Below are 20,086 nucleotides of genomic sequence, written 5' to 3'. Positions count from 1 at the left end.
ACAAGGTTGGGTTGTTTTGTGTTATTTTCCTTCCCAGGTGATTTGGGGCTGTTCTCTGAGGAAAATGTGCTGCAGAAGAGTCTCTCTCCTCTGTTACGATGATTGGCTGCACCTGTTGCATTCTCGTGCGGCTCTCTATCAGGACAATCCACGACACCTGTGATGTTCACGTGCAGATCTGAGAACTTCCAGCTGGTACCAATGTAGTGATGAAGAACTACATTTAAACCAGCAGTGAGTTGGATAAGATGGCCGGAGAATACGACCTTGTGACGACCGTGTGGGGATGCTGAGGGCCTTTTCAGAGTCTGACATCGCGCCTGTGAAGGAGGATGAGGGTGAGGCGCAAACGTTGTCAGCACACGACAGAGGTGAATATTCTGAAAAGTTTATCCGTGAATGTAAATTGGCGTTTGCATTTACGCAATATCTTTAAAATCAGAAAGGTCTTGTCTCAGAGTGATGCTGAAAAACTAATTCATGCATTTATTTCCTCTAGGCTGGACTATTGTAATTCATTATTATCAGGTTGTCCTAAAAGTTCCCTAAAAAGCCTTCAGTTAATTCAAAATGCTGCAGCTAGAGTACTGACGGGGACTAGAAGGAGAGAGCATATCTCACCCATATTGGCCTCTCTTCATTGGCTTCCTGTTAATTCTAGAATAGAATTTAAAATTCTTCTTCTTACTTATAAGGTTTTGAATAATCAGGTCCCATCTTATCTTAGGGACCTCGTAGTACCATATCACCCCAATAGAGCGCTTCGCTCTCAGACTGCAGGCTTACTTGTAGTTCCTAGGGTTTGTAAGAGTAGAATGGGAGGCAGAGCCTTCAGCTTTCCTTCCCACTGTAGCCAAGTGCTTGCTTACAGGGGGTCGTTTTGACCGTTGGGGTTTTACATAATTATTGTATGGCCTTGCCTTACAATATAAAGCACCTTGGGGCAACTGTTTGTTGTGATTTGGCGCTATATAAAAAAATTGATTGATTGATTGATTGATACGCAGCTATAAGTAATTATTGGTGGAAATTGCTTGGTGTGCTCCTCACGGCAGTGGCGTGCGGATTAATGATCCTCCACTAGCTGTGAGCAGCAGCCTCTTTTGAACTAAGTTTGAAACCACACCTATACGTGTAGCTGATAAGTTTGCCTCTAAACAATATTTCGTAGTAATAAGTGTTGAATAATCTCATCTCTGTTCCTCCTTCGCAGAGTACAGTCTGGGAAAGTCACCTGGGGGGGGGTGTTGGCGGAACTCCTGAGTCCTGAATGTTCGGACTCCGACTGTTGAGACGCTGAGAGAGCGCGCCGCCTTTTCACCTCACCAGAACTATAATTATTTAGTATTTCATGTATAGCACAAAGGGAGAAAAATAAAGGTGTTTTCTTTTTGGAACTGCTTCTGATTATTTCATGCTGGGTTCAGTCAGATACTGGACTGCTCCTCAATCCGCGTCTAATCCATAACAGAATTCTCCGGCCAAACCAATATGGACCCAACGGCAGAAGCAGTTCCATTTCAGGAGAAAGTCCAGAAGCACCTGGAGATTAAAACAAATGCCGTGGTTCAGCGATTGCTGAACCTCCGACAGGGGCGACGAAGCGCAGCTGATTATTCTGTGGATTTTCGAATCTTTTCCGCTCAGTCTGGTTGGAACGCTGCTGCTTTGAGGGGGGTGTTTGTAGACGGGTTGAATGACTCCCTGAAAGATGAGCTAGCCATCCGTGACGAACCGAAGGATTTAGATGAGTTAATATCCTTGGTTATTCGTCTAGACGATCGGATTAAGGAGCGTGGACGAGAGAGAGGGCGAGCGTCCGAGCGGGGTGTTTTGTCTCGGGGTTTTCCCCGACATAAGTCCGGACCGCCTCTTCTTCGTTCCTCTGAGACTCCTCCGACGGGACCTCTAGCTCCTCTAGTGGACGAGCCAATGCAACTTGAAAGGGTCAGAACAGCCATATTGCCCCGGTCAAACGAGCGTCAGGAGACAGCATCATAACATGGCTCCAGGTGTTTTATGGACATTTTTGTGGGATATAAATGGGAGTTTTTGTAAACCAGGTTTTGTGTATAGCACTTGAGGTAGTTCTGGTGGGGTGAACAGGCTGGCTGGTCGGAGTTCGTTTGGACTCAGGTAAGCGTGTGTTTTTGTTTTTTGTGTGAACTGTGTGACTTGTGAAATTTTCTGTATGTCCTGGTTGAAGAGAATGGTGTCAATTGCTTTTAAGTTTCTGAACCGGATTTGACGTTTTGTTTGGAGGTATGTTTCTGCTAATGGCAGTTCCAGGGAGACGGCCTTATGGTCAGACACGCCCAGGTCGTACAGCTTTATGTTTTTAATGGGAGCATTGTCTGTTATGACCAAATCAAGAGTGTGGCCTTTTGTGTGTGTGGGAACTGTTATATACTGAGTGAGGTGAAGGCAGTCCAGGAGATCTAGGAGCTCTGCAGCTGGGCGGTTTGTGGGGGAGTCGACATGAACGTTGAAATCTCCCAGTATAAGTGTACTATTGGAGGTTGCACAGAGTGATGTTAGTAGGTCTTGAAGTTCAGCAGTGAATCCAGGGTGTGGTTTTGGGGGGCGGTAGATGAGGAGAATTTTTGTTGTTTCTTTTTGTGATCTACATTTGAATAACAAGCACTCAAATGTGATGAGCTCTGGCAGTGGGAGAGGTGTTATAATAAGATCTTTATGGTAAATGACAGCAAGACCCCCACCCCGGCCTGTGGACCTGGCCCTTTCCAGGTATGTGTATCCTGGGGGACATGCTTCATTTAGTGCCAGATATGAGTCTGATTTGTGCCAGGTTTCTGTAAGGCACATCATATGTGTTGTGTGTTGGGGGGGGGGGGGGGGGGTTGGCTGGACAAGGTTGGGTTGTTTTGTGTTTTTTTCCTTCCCAGGTGATTTGGGGCTGTTCTCTGAGGAAAATGTGCTGCAGAAGAGTCTCTCTCCTCTGTTACGATGATTGGCTGCACCTGTTGCATTCTCGTGCGGCTCTCTATCAGGACAATCCACGACACCTGTGATGTTCACGTGCAGATCTGAGAACTTCCAGCTGGTACCAATGTAGTGATGAAGAACTACATTTAAACCAGCAGTGAGTTGGATAAGATGGCCGGAGAATACGACCTTGTGACGACCGTGTGGGGATGCTGAGGGCCTTTTCAGAGTCTGACATCGCGCCTGTGAAGGAGGATGAGGGTGAGGCGCAAACGTTGTCAGCACACGACAGAGGTGAATATTCTGAAAAGTTTATCCGTGAATGTAAATTGGCGTTTGCATTTACGCAATATCTTTAAAATCAGAAAGGTCTTGTCTCAGAGTGATGCTGAAAAACTAATTCATGCATTTATTTCCTCTAGGCTGGACTATTGTAATTCATTATTATCAGGTTGTCCTAAAAGTTCCCTAAAAAGCCTTCAGTTAATTCAAAATGCTGCAGCTAGAGTACTGACGGGGACTAGAAGGAGAGAGCATATCTCACCCATATTGGCCTCTCTTCATTGGCTTCCTGTTAATTCTAGAATAGAATTTAAAATTCTTCTTCTTACTTATAAGGTTTTGAATAATCAGGTCCCATCTTATCTTAGGGACCTCGTAGTACCATATCACCCCAATAGAGCGCTTCGCTCTCAGACTGCAGGCTTACTTGTAGTTCCTAGGGTTTGTAAGAGTAGAATGGGAGGCAGAGCCTTCAGCTTTCCTTCCCACTGTAGCCAAGTGCTTGCTTACAGGGGGTCGTTTTGACCGTTGGGGTTTTACATAATTATTGTATGGCCTTGCCTTACAATATAAAGCACCTTGGGGCAACTGTTTGTTGTGATTTGGCGCTATATAAAAAAATTGATTGATTGATTGATTGATACGCAGCTATAAGTAATTATTGGTGGAAATTGCTTGGTGTGCTCCTCACGGCAGTGGCGTGCGGATTAATGATCCTCCACTAGCTGTGAGCAGCAGCCTCTTTTGAACTAAGTTTGAAACCACACCTATACGTGTAGCTGATAAGTTTGCCTCTAAACAATATTTCGTAGTAATAAGTGTTGAATAATCTCATCTCTGTTCCTCCTTCGCAGAGTACAGTCTGGGAAAGTCACCTGGGGGGGGGTGTTGGCGGAACTCCTGAGTCCTGAATGTTCGGACTCCGACTGTTGAGACGCTGAGAGAGCGCGCCGCCTTTTCACCTCACCAGAACTATAATTATTTAGTATTTCATGTATAGCACAAAGGGAGAAAAATAAAGGTGTTTTCTTTTTGGAACTGCTTCTGATTATTTCATGCTGGGTTCAGTCAGATACTGGACTGCTCCTCAATCCGCGTCTAATCCATAACAGAATTCTCCGGCCAAACCAATATGGACCCAACGGCAGAAGCAGTTCCATTTCAGGAGAAAGTCCAGAAGCACCTGGAGATTAAAACAAATGCCGTGGTTCAGCGATTGCTGAACCTCCGACAGGGGCGACGAAGCGCAGCTGATTATTCTGTGGATTTTCGAATCTTTTCCGCTCAGTCTGGTTGGAACGCTGCTGCTTTGAGGGGGGTGTTTGTAGACGGGTTGAATGACTCCCTGAAAGATGAGCTAGCCATCCGTGACGAACCGAAGGATTTAGATGAGTTAATATCCTTGGTTATTCGTCTAGACGATCGGATTAAGGAGCGTGGACGAGAGAGAGGGCGAGCGTCCGAGCGGGGTGTTTTGTCTCGGGGTTTTCCCCGACATAAGTCCGGACCGCCTCTTCTTCGTTCCTCTGAGACTCCTCCGACGGGACCTCTAGCTCCTCTAGTGGACGAGCCAATGCAACTTGAAAGGGTCAGAACAGCCATATTGCCCCGGTCAAACGAGCGTCAGGAGACAGCATCATAACATGGCTCCAGGTGTTTTATGGACATTTTTGTGGGATATAAATGGGAGTTTTTGTAAACCAGGTTTTGTGTATAGCACTTGAGGTAGTTCTGGTGGGGTGAACAGGCTGGCTGGTCGGAGTTCGTTTGGACTCAGGTAAGCGTGTGTTTTTGTTTTTTGTGTGAACTGTGTGACTTGTGAAATTTTCTGTATGTCCTGGTTGAAGAGAATGGTGTCAATTGCTTTTAAGTTTCTGAACCGGATTTGACGTTTTGTTTGGAGGTATGTTTCTGCTAATGGCAGTTCCAGGGAGACGGCCTTATGGTCAGACACGCCCAGGTCGTACAGCTTTATGTTTTTAATGGGAGCATTGTCTGTTATGACCAAATCAAGAGTGTGGCCTTTTGTGTGTGTGGGAACTGTTATATACTGAGTGAGGTGAAGGCAGTCCAGGAGATCTAGGAGCTCTGCAGCTGGGCGGTTTGTGGGGGAGTCGACATGAACGTTGAAATCTCCCAGTATAAGTGTACTATTGGAGGTTGCACAGAGTGATGTTAGTAGGTCTTGAAGTTCAGCAGTGAATCCAGGGTGTGGTTTTGGGGGGCGGTAGATGAGGAGAATTTTTGTTGTTTCTTTTTGTGATCTACATTTGAATAACAAGCACTCAAATGTGATGAGCTCTGGCAGTGGGAGAGGTGTTATAATAAGATCTTTATGGTAAATGACAGCAAGACCCCCACCCCGGCCTGTGGACCTGGCCCTTTCCAGGTATGTGTATCCTGGGGGACATGCTTCATTTAGTGCCAGATATGAGTCTGATTTGTGCCAGGTTTCTGTAAGGCACATCATATGTGTTGTGTGTTGGGGGGGGGGGGGGGGGGGGTTGGCTGGACAAGGTTGGGTTGTTTTGTGTTATTTTCCTTCCCAGGTGATTTGGGGCTGTTCTCTGAGGAAAATGTGCTGCAGAAGAGTCTCTCTCCTCTGTTACGATGATTGGCTGCACCTGTTGCATTCTCGTGCGGCTCTCTATCAGGACAATCCACGACACCTGTGATGTTCACGTGCAGATCTGAGAACTTCCAGCTGGTACCAATGTAGTGATGAAGAACTACATTTAAACCAGCAGTGAGTTGGATAAGATGGCCGGAGAATACGACCTTGTGACGACCGTGTGGGGATGCTGAGGGCCTTTTCAGAGTCTGACATCGCGCCTGTGAAGGAGGATGAGGGTGAGGCGCAAACGTTGTCAGCACACGACAGAGGTGAATATTCTGAAAAGTTTATCCGTGAATGTAAATTGGCGTTTGCATTTACGCAATATCTTTAAAATCAGAAAGGTCTTGTCTCAGAGTGATGCTGAAAAACTAATTCATGCATTTATTTCCTCTAGGCTGGACTATTGTAATTCATTATTATCAGGTTGTCCTAAAAGTTCCCTAAAAAGCCTTCAGTTAATTCAAAATGCTGCAGCTAGAGTACTGACGGGGACTAGAAGGAGAGAGCATATCTCACCCATATTGGCCTCTCTTCATTGGCTTCCTGTTAATTCTAGAATAGAATTTAAAATTCTTCTTCTTACTTATAAGGTTTTGAATAATCAGGTCCCATCTTATCTTAGGGACCTCGTAGTACCATATCACCCCAATAGAGCGCTTCGCTCTCAGACTGCAGGCTTACTTGTAGTTCCTAGGGTTTGTAAGAGTAGAATGGGAGGCAGAGCCTTCAGCTTTCAGGCTCCTCTCCTGTGGAACCAGCTCCCAATTCAGATCAGGGAGACAGACACCCTCTCTACTTTTAAGATTAGGCTTAAAACTTTCCTTTTTGCTAAAGCTTATAGTTAGGGCTGGATCAGGTGACCCTGAACCATCCCTTAGTTATGCTGCTATAGACGTAGACTGCTGGGGGGTTCCCATGATGCACTGTTTCTTTCTCTTTTTGCTCTGTATGCACCACTCTGCATTTAATCATTAGTGATCGATCTCTGCTCCCCTCCACAGCATGTCTTTTTCCTGGTTCTCTCCCTCAGCCCCAACCAGTCCCAGCAGAAGACTGCCCCTCCCTGAGCCTGGTTCTGCTGGAGGTTTCTTCCTGTTAAAAGGGAGTTTTTCCTTCCCACTGTAGCCAAGTGCTTGCTTACAGGGGGTCGTTTTGACCGTTGGGGTTTTACATAATTATTGTATGGCCTTGCCTTACAATATAAAGCGCCTTGGGGCAACTGTTTGTTGTGATTTGGCGCTATATAAAAAAATTGATTGATTGATTGATTGATACGCAGCTATAAGTAATTATTGGTGGAAATTGCTTGGTGTGCTCCTCACGGCAGTGGCGTGCGGATTAATGATCCTCCACTAGCTGTGAGCAGCAGCCTCTTTTGAACTAAGTTTGAAACCACACCTATACGTGTAGCTGATAAGTTTGCCTCTAAACAATATTTCGTAGTAATAAGTGTTGAATAATCTCATCTCTGTTCCTCCTTCGCAGAGTACAGTCTGGGAAAGTCACCTGGGGGGGGGTGTTGGCGGAACTCCTGAGTCCTGAATGTTCGGACTCCGACTGTTGAGACGCTGAGAGAGCGCGCCGCCTTTTCACCTCACCACAACTATAATTATTTAGTATTTCATGTATAGCACAAAGGGAGAAAAATAAAGGTGTTTTCTTTTTGGAACTGCTTCTGATTATTTCATGCTGGGTTCAGTCAGATACTGGACTGCTCCTCAATCCGCGTCTAATCCATAACAGAATTCTCCGGCCAAACCAATATGGACCCAACGGCAGAAGCAGTTCCATTTCAGGAGAAAGTCCAGAAGCACCTGGAGATGAAAACAAATGCCGTGGTTCAGCGATTGCTGAACCTCCGACAGGGGCGACGAAGCGCAGCTGATTATTCTGTGGATTTTCGAATCTTTTCCGCTCAGTCTGGTTGGAACGCTGCTGCTTTGAGGGGGGTGTTTGTAGACGGGTTGAATGACTCCCTGAAAGATGAGCTAGCCATCCGTGACGAACCGAAGGATTTAGATGAGTTAATATCCTTGGTTATTCGTCTAGACGATCGGATTAAGGAGCGTGGACGAGAGAGAGGGCGAGCGTCCGAGCGGGGTGTTTTGTCTCGGGGTTTTCCCCGACATAAGTCCGGACCGCCTCTTCTTCGTTCCTCTGAGACTCCTCCAACGGGACCTCTAGCTCCTCTAGTGGACGAGCCAATGCAACTTGAAAGGGTCAGAACAGCCATATTGCCCCGGTCAAACGAGCGTCAGGAGACAGCATCATAACATGGCTCCAGGTGTTTTATGGACATTTTTGTGGGATATAAATGGGAGTTTTTGTAAACCAGGTTTTGTGTATAGCACTTGAGGTAGTTCTGGTGGGGTGAACAGGCTGGCTGGTCGGAGTTCGTTTGGACTCAGGTAAGCGTGTGTTTTTGTTTTTTTATTGTTTATAGTTATTTAATTTTTGTTGGCAGAATGGGTCATTTTATTTTGTTGTTTTTTATTTCCCTGTCCCCTAACCCCAGCCTCACACACTTCTGGCCGTTCGTCTTTGGTGTTGTGAGGTGGTGCAGGTTGGTTGCTGGGCATTCCCATGAGGACTTCTGCACCTGGGGGGGGGGGTCCAGGGTTCTTTTCTTAGATTTAGTTGTTTCCCGGTTCCTCTCCAGCCTCAGCGTGCCTCTGACCATTCGCCATTGGCATTGCTGAGGTGTCGGGCAGTGGGGATATACTCCAGTCGGAGCGGTGGGGCCGATCAGTGCCGTACGCCTTTTCCGCTGCCCACCCCTCCCGGTAGGCTGGAGTATAGTCGGGGGGTCAACACAGGCTGTCTTGCCAGTTTTCCCCTGCCCTTGGGGGTGGAGCTGGGTTGTATTTTTCGTATTGGCTTCTCCGGCTTAGTGGTCCTGTGCCGATTGCCATGACGTTTTTCCCGATGGACCTAGAGGGTTTTTCGGGGTGCTGGGGAGGTCAATGGGGCTTTCTGTAGTTTTTGTTTGCTCCTGGGGTGGTTTTTGGAAATCCCTGGGGGTTTGGGGTTTTTGTTTCCTCCCGTTTCCCCCCGGGGTTTGATGGGACGGTCCTCTGGGGGGGAGGTTGACTGTGGGGCCGACCGGCCGTGTTGGGCTGGGGTGGGATTCCTGGGTTGTGGGGGTGTCTCCTGGGGTTTGATGGGACGGTCCTCTGGGGGACGTTAAGGCTCCCGTGTATGCCTGGGGATTCCTGGATGGCTCCTGCCGTGGTCGTTGCTCCTGGGGTTGACGATGAGGTCCCCTGGGGGAAGTCGGGCTCCACATGTTAGGGGAGGGCGTTGTTTGTCTTTTCCTTTGACCTGTGTTCTAGTGTGTTGGGGGGTTTTTGTTGGGGTTTTTGGGTTTGTGTGTTTTTTGTTCCTCCCCAGGGTTTGATGGGACGGTCCTCTGGGGGGGGTGTTGGGTTGGGTATTGTGTTTTTCTTTTGTGTTTACCCCGGTGTGCTTCCCTGAGGTATGTTTGTGGTACTCTCTGGGGGGGATGCTAGGGGCCTTTTTTTTGTGTTTTGTTTTTGTGTTTGGGGTTGTTTCGGGATGTTTTTTTTTTGTTTTGATGCCGGCCAGCCTTTCTGCCACATCTCCCGGCTTTGCTGCCTGCTGTGATCTCTGCCCTCCTTCTGCTTTGGCCTTTGATGTGTGGGGTGGTTTTTGGGTCTGGCTTGTGCGGTCGCCGGGAGGCTTCCCGTTGACGGGGGGTACTGTTGTGTGTTGGGGGGGGTTTCACTGGACAAGGTTGGGTTGTTTTGTGTTTATTTTCCTTCCCAGGTGATTTGGGGCTGTTCTCTGAGGAAAATGTGCTGCAGAAGAGTCTCTCTCCTCTGTTACGATGACTGGCTGCACCTGTTGCATTCTCGTGTGGCTCTCTATCAGGACAATCCACGACACCTGTGATGTTCACGTGCAGATCTGAGAACTTCCAGCTGGTACCAATGTAGTGATGAAGAACTACATTTAAACCAGCAGTGAGTTGGATAAGATGGCCAGAGAATACGACCTTGTGACGACCGTGTGGGGACACTGAGGGCCGTTTCAGAGTCTGACATCGCGCCTGTGAAGGAGGACGACGGTGAGAGGCAAACGTGTCAGCACACGACAGAAGTGAATATTCTGAAAAGTTTATCCGTGAATGTAAATTGGCGTTTATACGCAGCTATAAGTAATTATTGGTGGAAATTGTTTGGCGTGCTCCTCATGGCAGTGGCGTGCGGATTAATGATCCTCCACTAGCTGTGAGCAGCAGCCTCTTTTGAACTAAGTTTGAAACCACACCTAAACGGGTAGCTGATAAGTTTGCCTCTAAACAATATTTCGTAGTAATAAGTGTTGAATAATCTCATCTCTGTTCCTCCTTCGCAGAGTACAGTCTGGGAAAGTCACCTGGGGGGGGTGTTGGCGGAACTCCTGAGTCCTGAACGTTCGGACTCCGACTGTTGAGACGCTGAGAGAGCGCGCCGCCTTTTCACCTCACCAGAACTATAATTATTTAGTATTTCATGTATAACACAAAGGGAGAAAAATAAAGGTGTTTTCTTTTTGGAACTGCTTCTGATTATTTCATGCTGGGTTCAGTCAGATACTGGACCGCTCCTCAATCTGCGTCTAATCCATAACAATATGTAGTTGTTTGTCGAGAATATGTTAAAATATTAGGCTGGTTTTATTTGTGAGTGACTGGGAATTGAAGAGTGTTATTCTTATCTTGGAGATGTTCTTGCATCTTGGCAAAGTTCGGAGCAGGCGGAAATCCACTCCACGTTTTCCCTGTTTCCCTTTATTTGTCATCGTGCTGGTCGTGTTCTGATGACGTCGTTGCCAATGACGCGTTGAATGTGTGCCGCGGAGATGCAGTCGGTGAAGAGGTCATGGTGCGGGCTGGCCAGTGGAATATTCCTCATGTCTCTTAGATGTGGGCGATTTGTAGCCGGATTGAGGATGATGGTGGTGGAGCCTCCTTTCCTTGGCGTTCAGCAGAGCCGTCTGGGCGGGATGTGCAGGCCCGGCGTGTGAGTGCAGCAGGGCTAGCGTGCATGGTCTGCCCCAGGTAGAGGTGTCGCTCCCAGACCCCAGTGGCTTCATCTCGCCGATCGCCTCACCCGTCCTGGACACCAGAGCAGCACTCATAGGAAGGACAGAGGAATGGAGGTGAGGTTGATGCAATGCTGAGTAGGATGAACAAAGTGAGAATACCTGTAGGTTATTGTTGTTGCTCCTGTTAGCGGTGGTGTTGGCATGGCTGTCCTCTGCTGGGCGGCAGAGCGGACCGGGACACTGGTGGATGTCCCCGGATAACAGGAGGCAGATGGCAATGATAAGTCCGATGGTTTGTTGTGGTTTTAGAGCAGTTTTGGTCTGTGTTGAGAACTGGCCGTAGAGATGAGGAAAGATGAAAGTGGTAGCCAGGGTGAACTTGCCGAATCCGAAATGTTTGTTTGCTTGGATTGTCATTTGCATGTTGAAAGATGGCAATATTTTTCCGTGAGAGTAATAATCAATCAGTTTTCGACAGGGGTCGGAGTAGACAAAATTACTCATGAGCAGTATATGAATGAAGACGGCTGCAGCTGCCCCTGCCGTACCTGACGCCGCCATCTTGAGTAGCTCACTCTCACTGATGGAAGGAGGTTTTGCCTTAAAATCTCACGATACATGGCCACGTTCATTCTTCCCTTAACACGGATCAGTCATCCTGTCCCCTTTAGCAGAAAAACAGCCCCAAAGCATGATGTTTCCACCCCCATGCTTCACAGTAGGTATAGTGTTCTTGGGATGCAACTCAGCATTCTTCTTCCTCCAAACACGATGAGTTGAGTTTTTACCAAAAAGTTCTATTATGGTTTCATCTGACCACATGATATTCTCCCAATCCTCTTCTGGATCATCCATGTGCTCTCTGGCAAACTTCAGACAGCCTGGACACGTACTGGCTTAAGCAGGGGGACACGCCTTTGTTACTTTGTTCCCAGCTCTCTGCAGGTCATTCATCAGGTCCCTCTGTGTAGTTCTGGGATTCACCGCTCTCAAGATCATTTTGCATGATGAGATCTTGCATGGAGCTCAGATTGAGGAAGATTATGAGTGGTCTTGTATGTCTTCCATTTTCTTACAATTGCTCCCACAGTTGATTTATTCACACCAACTTGACTATTGTAGATTCACTCTTCCCAGCCTGGAGTACAGCTACAGTTTTCCTTCTGGTGTCCTTCGACAGCTCTTTGGTCTTGGCCATGGTTGAGTTTGGAGTCTGACTGTTTGAGGCTGTGGACAAGTGTCTTTTAATACAGATAACGAGTTCCAACAGATGCCATTAATACAGGTTACAGGTGGAGGACAGAAGAGCTTCTTAAAGAAGTTACAGGTCTGTGAGAGCCAGAAATTTGGTGGGTGACCAAATACTTATTTTCCACCATAATTTACAAATAAATTCTTTAAAAATCCTACAATGTGATTTTCTGGATTTTTTTTCTCATTTTGTCTGTCATAATTGAAGTGTACCTCTTTCATAATTGATGTGTGAAAATTACAGACCTCTCTCATCTTTCTAAGTAGGAGAACTTGCACAATCAGGGGCCGACGAAATACTTTTTGGCCCCACTGTATATAAATAGATTATTATAGTTATTAATATTATAACTAGACAATCAGGTATCAGTTCAAAAAATAATTTTAATAACAATAACCCAAATCGAGATTGTTTCAAATAAAATTAAATCGAATCGAAATAATTGATTCTGAATTCTTAAGAATCTGAGTCAAATCGATTCTTGAAATTTCAATCAATACCCAGCCCTATTAGCAACACAACAGTTTTGCCACCAGAATGCATATGTGTGCATGAGTGTTTTTCACACAAGTCATACATGTGACTGCAACTTTTTCCCCACAAAGTCCACAACTGTATTCTTGTAGTGCAGCAGATAACAGAACATTTGCAGAGGAATTGTTCAAATCTGGTTACAGGCACCAATATATACTTTTTGGTATATATTTGAGACAAATAACATTAGCCATTTGAATTTTCAATCGAGGGCCAAATAGGGGTCAATGAAGAATTGCACAGGGGTCAAAATTAAAAAAATGTTCCAATCATATTGAAAGCTATACCACATTATGTGTCTGATCATAACTATTCCAAAAAGGTATAGTTTGGACTATCTATGACTGAATGTTATGGAGTTATGAGATAAAACAGCAAGAATGGCGACAAAGGTCAATTTCAATTTGTACAGGTTCAGAAATTAAAGCTGCTACAATTATTGCAAAACATGATACAAATTATTGGTTGATTTAATAAGGTTTTAAAAAGGAAAAGTTTGCACCATGTATCATGCTTAGTTGTCATGTTACGCGGCTTAGTTGTCATGTTACCTATATGTCACATGCCATAGAATCCAATGGACGACCACATTGTTTGACCTTTACCTTACAGACCAAGCATTCAACACAGTCAAAACTATTCAATTTGTTAATCCTATCAACGCAACCAATAATTTGCACAACTTTTTAACAAAATTGGAGCAACTTTAACTTTTGACCCCTGTACAAACTGAAATTGACCTTTGTCAGCATTCTTGCAGTTTTTACCCCATAACCAGGGGCGGTCCTGGAGGCGAGCCGACCGGGCAGCCGCCAGGGGCGGCATCGCGGGGGGGGGGCGGGCGGCACGACCGTGCGGGAAAAAAAAAAAAAGAGAAAAAAAGGTCAAAGAAAAAAAAAAACCTGTCCAAAAAAAAAAAAAAAAAATCGGGTGGGGAGGTTGTCCTGACGGGGGGGGGGGGGGGGGGGTCCCGCCATCGGACACTCAGCGTGTCTGGGGGTCTATGGGGCAGTGGGCTGGCCTCGGACGCTCAGCTTCTGCATGATGATTGGATGATCTGTCTGAGGCTGAATCCCTTTTTGATTGACAGCGAAATGAGCGAATCAGCGATCGTTTGGTGTAAACATCCGTGGGAGCATTTTCATTCTGTTCTGAGTTGAACCGGAGACTTTCCTAATCCTCTTAGCAGCATTTTCTTTGTTAAAAACGACTAGCGACAAATCGAGCTTCTATTTCTGGTGGGGTTTTTTTGTAGCTGCTTGTGTTTGGAGACTGACTTCTATCACTCTTTCTGACTTCTATCGCAGTTTCTGTCCCTACCGAGCAGCGGGTGCTGCTGAGCTCCTCCACCGTCACAAAGCACTCACAGGCGGACAAACTTCACACTAGCCTCGCGCCAGTCCCAGCTAGCGAGCTAGCTAGGTAGCAAGCTGCACATGATGGCAGACAATTTGAATGTTGTGGACCGGATTTTGGTGAGGCCATTTGATAGTCTTCCTTATGAAGAAGCCGTGGCTGCTGTTATGGCTTCAGCTCTCAATGGTTTGCAGGCCAAAGTTAAAGCAACAGCCCCCAGTGCAATGTTTGTGCATTGCTATGCACACAGACTGAATCTGGTTCTGTCTCAGGGGGCTAAATGCTTATCTGAGTGCAGAATATTTTTTGCATCACTCTCTGGGTTTGCCACATTTTTCTCAAAATCCACAAAGAGGATGTCGTTTCTTGAGTCTGCAGGCTGCTCAAGGTTGCCCAGAAATGCTCCTACTCGATGGAATTTCACATCACGGATAGTGAGCACTGTGGCAAACAATTATAAAGCCCTCCTGCAAACTTCTGAGATGATCATTGCAGATAAGTCCATGGATGACGACACATTAGACTGTGCCAATTTCTTTGTGTTTGTTATTGCAGTAGTCATTAAAACCAGAAATTTGTTCTTGAAAATAGCTGTTGTGAGTTCATTTGTGGGATTGTGGGTGTTCTGGACGAAGTTAGTGTTTTCATGGGTGGTGGGGTGGAGGTGGTGGCCATGTTAGTGTGCGCGGGGGGGGGGGGGGGGGGGGGGGCACGCAGGGGGTTTCGCCCGGGGAGTAAATCACTCTAGGACCACCACTGCCCATAACTCCATAATATTCAGTCATAGATAGTCCAAACTATACCCTTTTGGAATCTTCATGATCAGACAAATAATGTGGTACAGTTTTCAACATGATTGGAGCATTTTTAAATTTTGACCCGTGTAATTCTTCAATTGACCCCTACCTGGCTGCCTATTGAAAATTTAGGTGGCTAATGTGCTTTTACAAAAGATTAATGTCTAAGGTTTATGTGTGCCAGTTTTGGTGCTTGTTTCCAGAAATGAACAACTGTTATAGTTATCTGCTCCACTATTGAGGGTGATGTGACAGAGACTGTCGGTGACTCTCCTAAATCAAACAGGTCATGATATACTGAGACCAGACTGTCAGTGTCACGGTGACACTGATGAGGACATAACTTTCTGCACGTCCACGGAGTACTTTATTTTTTCTTCTTCCTCTTTTGCTTTTGCTACCTACTTTTATATTTAAGGCTTGAAGCTTCCATTTTTGTGTGTTGAATCTGTTTCATATTTGGGTAAAATTGGCATGTTGATTGCAAAGATGATTTTTGCAACAACTGGTTCAAAACATTGCACTGCATTACATTGTTCATAATCAACTACTGTGATATTGCTCACTATAGTGCTTGCTCACAGGGGGTCGTTTTGACCGTTGGGGTTTTACATAATTATTGTATGGCCTTGCCTTACAATATAAAGCGCCTTGGGGCAACTGTTTGTTGTGATTTGGCGCTATATAAAAAAATTGATTGATTGATTGATACTTTGACAGTAAATACGAGGTCTGTTAGAAAAGTATCCGACCTTTTTATTTTTTTCAAAAACCATATGGATTTGAATCACGTGTGATTGCATCAGCCAAGCTTGAACCTTCGTGCGCATGCGTGAGTTTTTTCACGCCTGTCGGTTGCATCATTCGCCTGTGAGCAGGCTTTGTGTGAGCAGTGGTGCACCCCTCTCGTTGGATTTTTATTGCGAATAAATGTCTGAATGATTTGAAGCTTTGCTGCATCAATTTTTTCCAGAAACTGTGAGAGACCTCCAGGTGGTAACCATTTGGAAAATTCAAATGGCTTTGAGGGACGATTTTATGGGGATTACACAGATTAAGGAGTGCTCCAGCCGATTTAAAGACCGCCCGCAGCTGCTGAGAGCGCGCCGCGCTCCGAGCGCCGATCGACAGGCTCAAACCCCGCTGAAACAACCAGATCATTTCCAACGTGAAGGCTTTGTTGATCCGGGACGCCGTCTGATTTACACAAAAATGGCAGGAGACGTGGACATCAGTACTTTTTCGGCACGTTCCACTGTTACAGGAGTTTTTTTCATGGAAAGAAAAGCGGACGGATGCGGCACAAAACCACCTCCGTGTTGGTCTCACAGGAAGGCTTTGAGATGGCTTTCAGACGGCTGTCGGTGGGTTTTCAGTCATGTGACTAACCGAGAAATTGTGGATGAGCCTGGACATGCCAGAACATGTCCTGTGAGGCTTCATCACGGCGTTGCTTTGCGCCATGCAGCTCCACCGCGATGCGCGGAATTCCTCCGCACGTCTGTCTCAATGTGCCGAAAAAGTGCTGATGTCCATGTCTTCCGCAATTCCTGTGCTAGTCAGAGGACGTCCCGGATAAAACACAGCGTCCAGTTTGAATAATGAACGGCACATTCCATTGTTACAGGAGTTTTTGTGATGGAAAGAGGAGCGGAGGAATTCTGTGCGTCGCAGCGGTGCCGCATTGCACAAAGCAACGCCATGATGAAGCCTCACAGGACATGTTCTGGCACGTTGGAAATGATCTGGGTGATTCAGCCTGTCGATCGGCGCTCGGAGCGCGGCGCGCTCTCAGCAGCTGCGGGCGGTCTTGTGTGAGCGGGGGCATGCGCACGAATGTTCAAGCTTGGCTGATGCAATCACACATGATTCAAATCCATATGGTTTTTGAAAAAAATAAAAAGGTCGGATACTTTTCTAACAGATCTCGTATATAGTTAATTGTCAGCATTTCATCTTCTGTATGGGGTTTTATTTCATATAGGCAGGTGCCTGTGAATCCAAACAATATCCCACTGACCTATCTGCTCTGTTGTCTGATGTGTGAGTGAACTCACCTTAGAAAAGTTTGGTGCCCACTACTGTAGACACTTTTATTTAATGTTGCTGAAAATTAACTACGTAGCACAGCTCAATGTACGGTAATGTTCAGAATAATAGTAGTGCTATGTGACTAAAAAGATTAATCCAGGTTTTGAGTATATTTTCTATTGTTACATGGGAAACAAGGTACCAGTAGATTCAGTAGATTCCCACAAATCCAACAAGACCAAGCATTCATGATATGCACTCTCTTAAGACTATGAAATTGGGCTATTAGTAAAAAAAAAAGTAGAAAAGGGGGTGTTCACAATAATAGTAGCATCTGCTGTTGATGCTACAAACTCAAAACTGTTATTGTTGTGAAAGTGTCGTGACAGGGACCCACAACAGGGGGCGTTAATGAACGGACAATGGATAAGCCAAAAAGTAACAATTTAATGTTGTGAATCGCACAACAAAGTACAGACAATAACAATATGGTGGAATGTCAATTATACACAAGGTGACGTGTGAGCAGGCTCGACGATAGAAGACGTCTGGCGAGAGAAGAGCCGGATCCCACACAGCTTCCACCACCAACGGAGCTGAAGAACACCGGAGCCGCCAAGCCCTGCGCCCCAGGTGGCCACTGTCTTCAGCAGTCAGACCCGGTACTGCTGGCAGAGAACAGAGACAGTACTGATGAGTGTGAGTTCGCACACTCAGTAATCCCACAGTCAGTGTTTAGTTAGGAGGGAGAACCTCCACCTCCGAATCACACACTCGTGCAGCTCCTGAGACAACCACTTATCTGGGTGGGGTGGGAGGTGAAGCCGTCGCAGTCCACACCAAACGCCAACTCAGCAGAGAAGGAATCCGTCCCAGGAAAACGGCTGCAAAAGAGATCAGACTAATGCTCGTATAAGGTTCAGCAGAGAAATTACCTGAATGGTAGCTGATTTCTCGGCGGGGAGGTGGAGTTGCAGTCCGGCCTTTATGGTGGTGGTGATGGTACGGATGATGAGTGACAGCTGTCCCTCCTGGTCGCTCTGACGCCCTCTCGTGCTTGAAGCCCGCACTTCAAGCAGGGCGCCATCTTGTGGTGGTGGGCCAGCAGTACCTCCTCTTCAGCGGCCCACACAACAGTTATGTTCAAACTGCTTTTTTAGCAAATCCTGTGAATCACTAAACCAGTATTTAATTGTATAACCACAGTTTTTCATGATTTCTTCACATCTGCGAGGCATTAATTTTTTGTTGGTTCCCATGATGTACTGAGTGTTTCTTTCTCTTTTTGCTCTGTATGCACCACTCTGCATTTAATCATTAGTGATTGATCTCTGCTCCCCTCCACAGCATGTCTTTTTCCTGATTCTCTCCCCTCAGCCCCAACCAGTCCCAGCAGAAGACTGCCCCTCCCTGAGCCTGGTTCTGCTGGAGGTTTCTTCCTGTTAAAAGGGAGTTTTTCCTTCCCACTGTCGCCAAGTGCTTGCTCATAGGGGGTCGTTTTGACCATTGGGGTTTTTCTGTGATTATTGTATGGCTTTTGCCTTGCAATATAAAGCGCCTTGAGGCAACCGTTGTTGTGATTTGGAGCTATATAAATAAAATTGATTTGGTTTGGAACCAAGATTTTGCACATTTACTAGTGTGCTTGGGGACACTGTCTTGTTGAAACACCCATTTCAAGGGCATGTCCTCTTCAGCATAAGGCAACATAACCTCTTCAAGTATTTTGACATATCCAAACTGATCCATGATACCTGGTATGCGATATATAGGCCCAACACCAAAGTAGGAGAAACATGCCCATATCATGATGCTTGCATCACCATGCTTCACTGTCTTCACTGTGAACTGTGGCTTGAATTCAGAGTTTGGGGGTCGTCTCACAAACTGTCTGCGGCCCTTGGACCCAAAAAGAACAATTTTACTCTCATCAGTCCACAAAATATTCCTCCATTTCTCTTTAGGCCAGTTGATGTGTTCTTTGGCAAATTGTAACCTCTTCTGCACGTCTTTTATTTAACAGAGGGACTTTGCGGGGAATTCTTGCAAATAAATTAGCTTCACACACAGGCATCTTCTAACTGTCACAGCACTTACAGGTAACTCCAGACTGTCTTTGATCATCCTGGAGCTGATCAATGGGTGAGCCTTTGCCATTCTGGTTATTCTTCTATCCTTTTTGATGGTTGTTTTCCATTTTCTTCCACGCGTCTCTGCTTTTTCTGTCCATTTTAAAGCATTGGAGATCATTGTAGATGAACAGCCTATAATTTTTTGCACCTGCGTATAAGTTTTCCCCTCTCCAATCAACTTTTTAATCAAACTATGCTGTTCTTCTGAACCATGTCTTGAACATCCCATTTTCCTCAAGCTTTCAAAAGCATGTTCAACAGGTGCTGGCTTCATCCTTAAATAGGGGACACCTGATTCACCTGTTTGTTCCACAACATTGACGAACTCACTGACTGAATGCCACACTACTATTATTGTGAACACCCCCTTTTCTACTTTTTTTTTACTAATAGCCCAATTTCATAGCCTTAAGAGTGTGCATATTATGAATGCTTGGTCTTGGTGGATTTGTGAGAATCTACTGAATCTACTGGTACCTTGTTTCCCATGTAACAATAAGAAATAGTATACTCAAAACCTGGATTAATCTTTTTAGTCACATAGCACTACTATTATTCTGAACACTACTATTATTCTGAACACTACTGTATGTCTGTGTGTGTGTGTGTGTGTGTGTGTGTGTGTGTGTGTGTGTGTGTGTGTGTGTGTGTGTGTGTGTGTGTACCTCTGTGCTCCATTGTGGGTTAACTGTGTTGCAGACTACTACGGACCGTTTTTCTTGCCCATGGTGTGGTAGTGAGGGAAAGATGCTGTGCTTTCCTGGCTGGATTGACAGCTTCAGGTAGGGGTCAGGGTTGAAAAACATTCCCTTCTTCAAACCAACTGCTTGGATTTCTGAACAGAGAGATTTGAAAGGACAGAGGAAACACTTACATGAAATACAGTGTATCCAGAAAGTATTCATAGCACTTCACTTTTTCCACATTTTGTTATGTTACAGCCTTATTCCAAAATGAAGTGAATCCATTTTTTCCCCTCAAAATTCTACTCACAGCACCCCATCATGACAACATGAAAAAAGTTTTTTGCAAATTTATTAAAATGAAAAACTATGGTATCACAAATAAGCAGTGGTGGCACAGCTAACCA

General features: G+C 45.7%; 1 protein-coding gene across 1 annotated transcript in view; it reads right to left on the bottom strand.

Annotated features, from left to right (window-relative positions):
- Positions 1 to 20,086, bottom strand: part of LOC117512783 (E3 ubiquitin-protein ligase HECW1) — a 521,859-nt gene that overhangs the window by 306,498 nt on the left and 195,275 nt on the right. Inside the window, exon 6 of the mRNA XM_034173001.1 lies at positions 19,662 to 19,831. Within this exon, the coding sequence (XP_034028892.1) occupies positions 19,662 to 19,831 (170 nt within the window). The remainder of the gene's footprint in view (positions 1 to 19,661; positions 19,832 to 20,086) is intronic.

The sequence above is a fragment of the Thalassophryne amazonica genome, chromosome 1, assembly GCF_902500255.1.
Source record: "Thalassophryne amazonica chromosome 1, fThaAma1.1, whole genome shotgun sequence".
NCBI lineage: Eukaryota > Metazoa > Chordata > Actinopteri > Batrachoidiformes > Batrachoididae > Thalassophryne > Thalassophryne amazonica.
The sequence above is the reverse complement of the archived record's forward strand: the minus strand, read 5'-3'. Positions and strand labels throughout refer to the sequence as shown.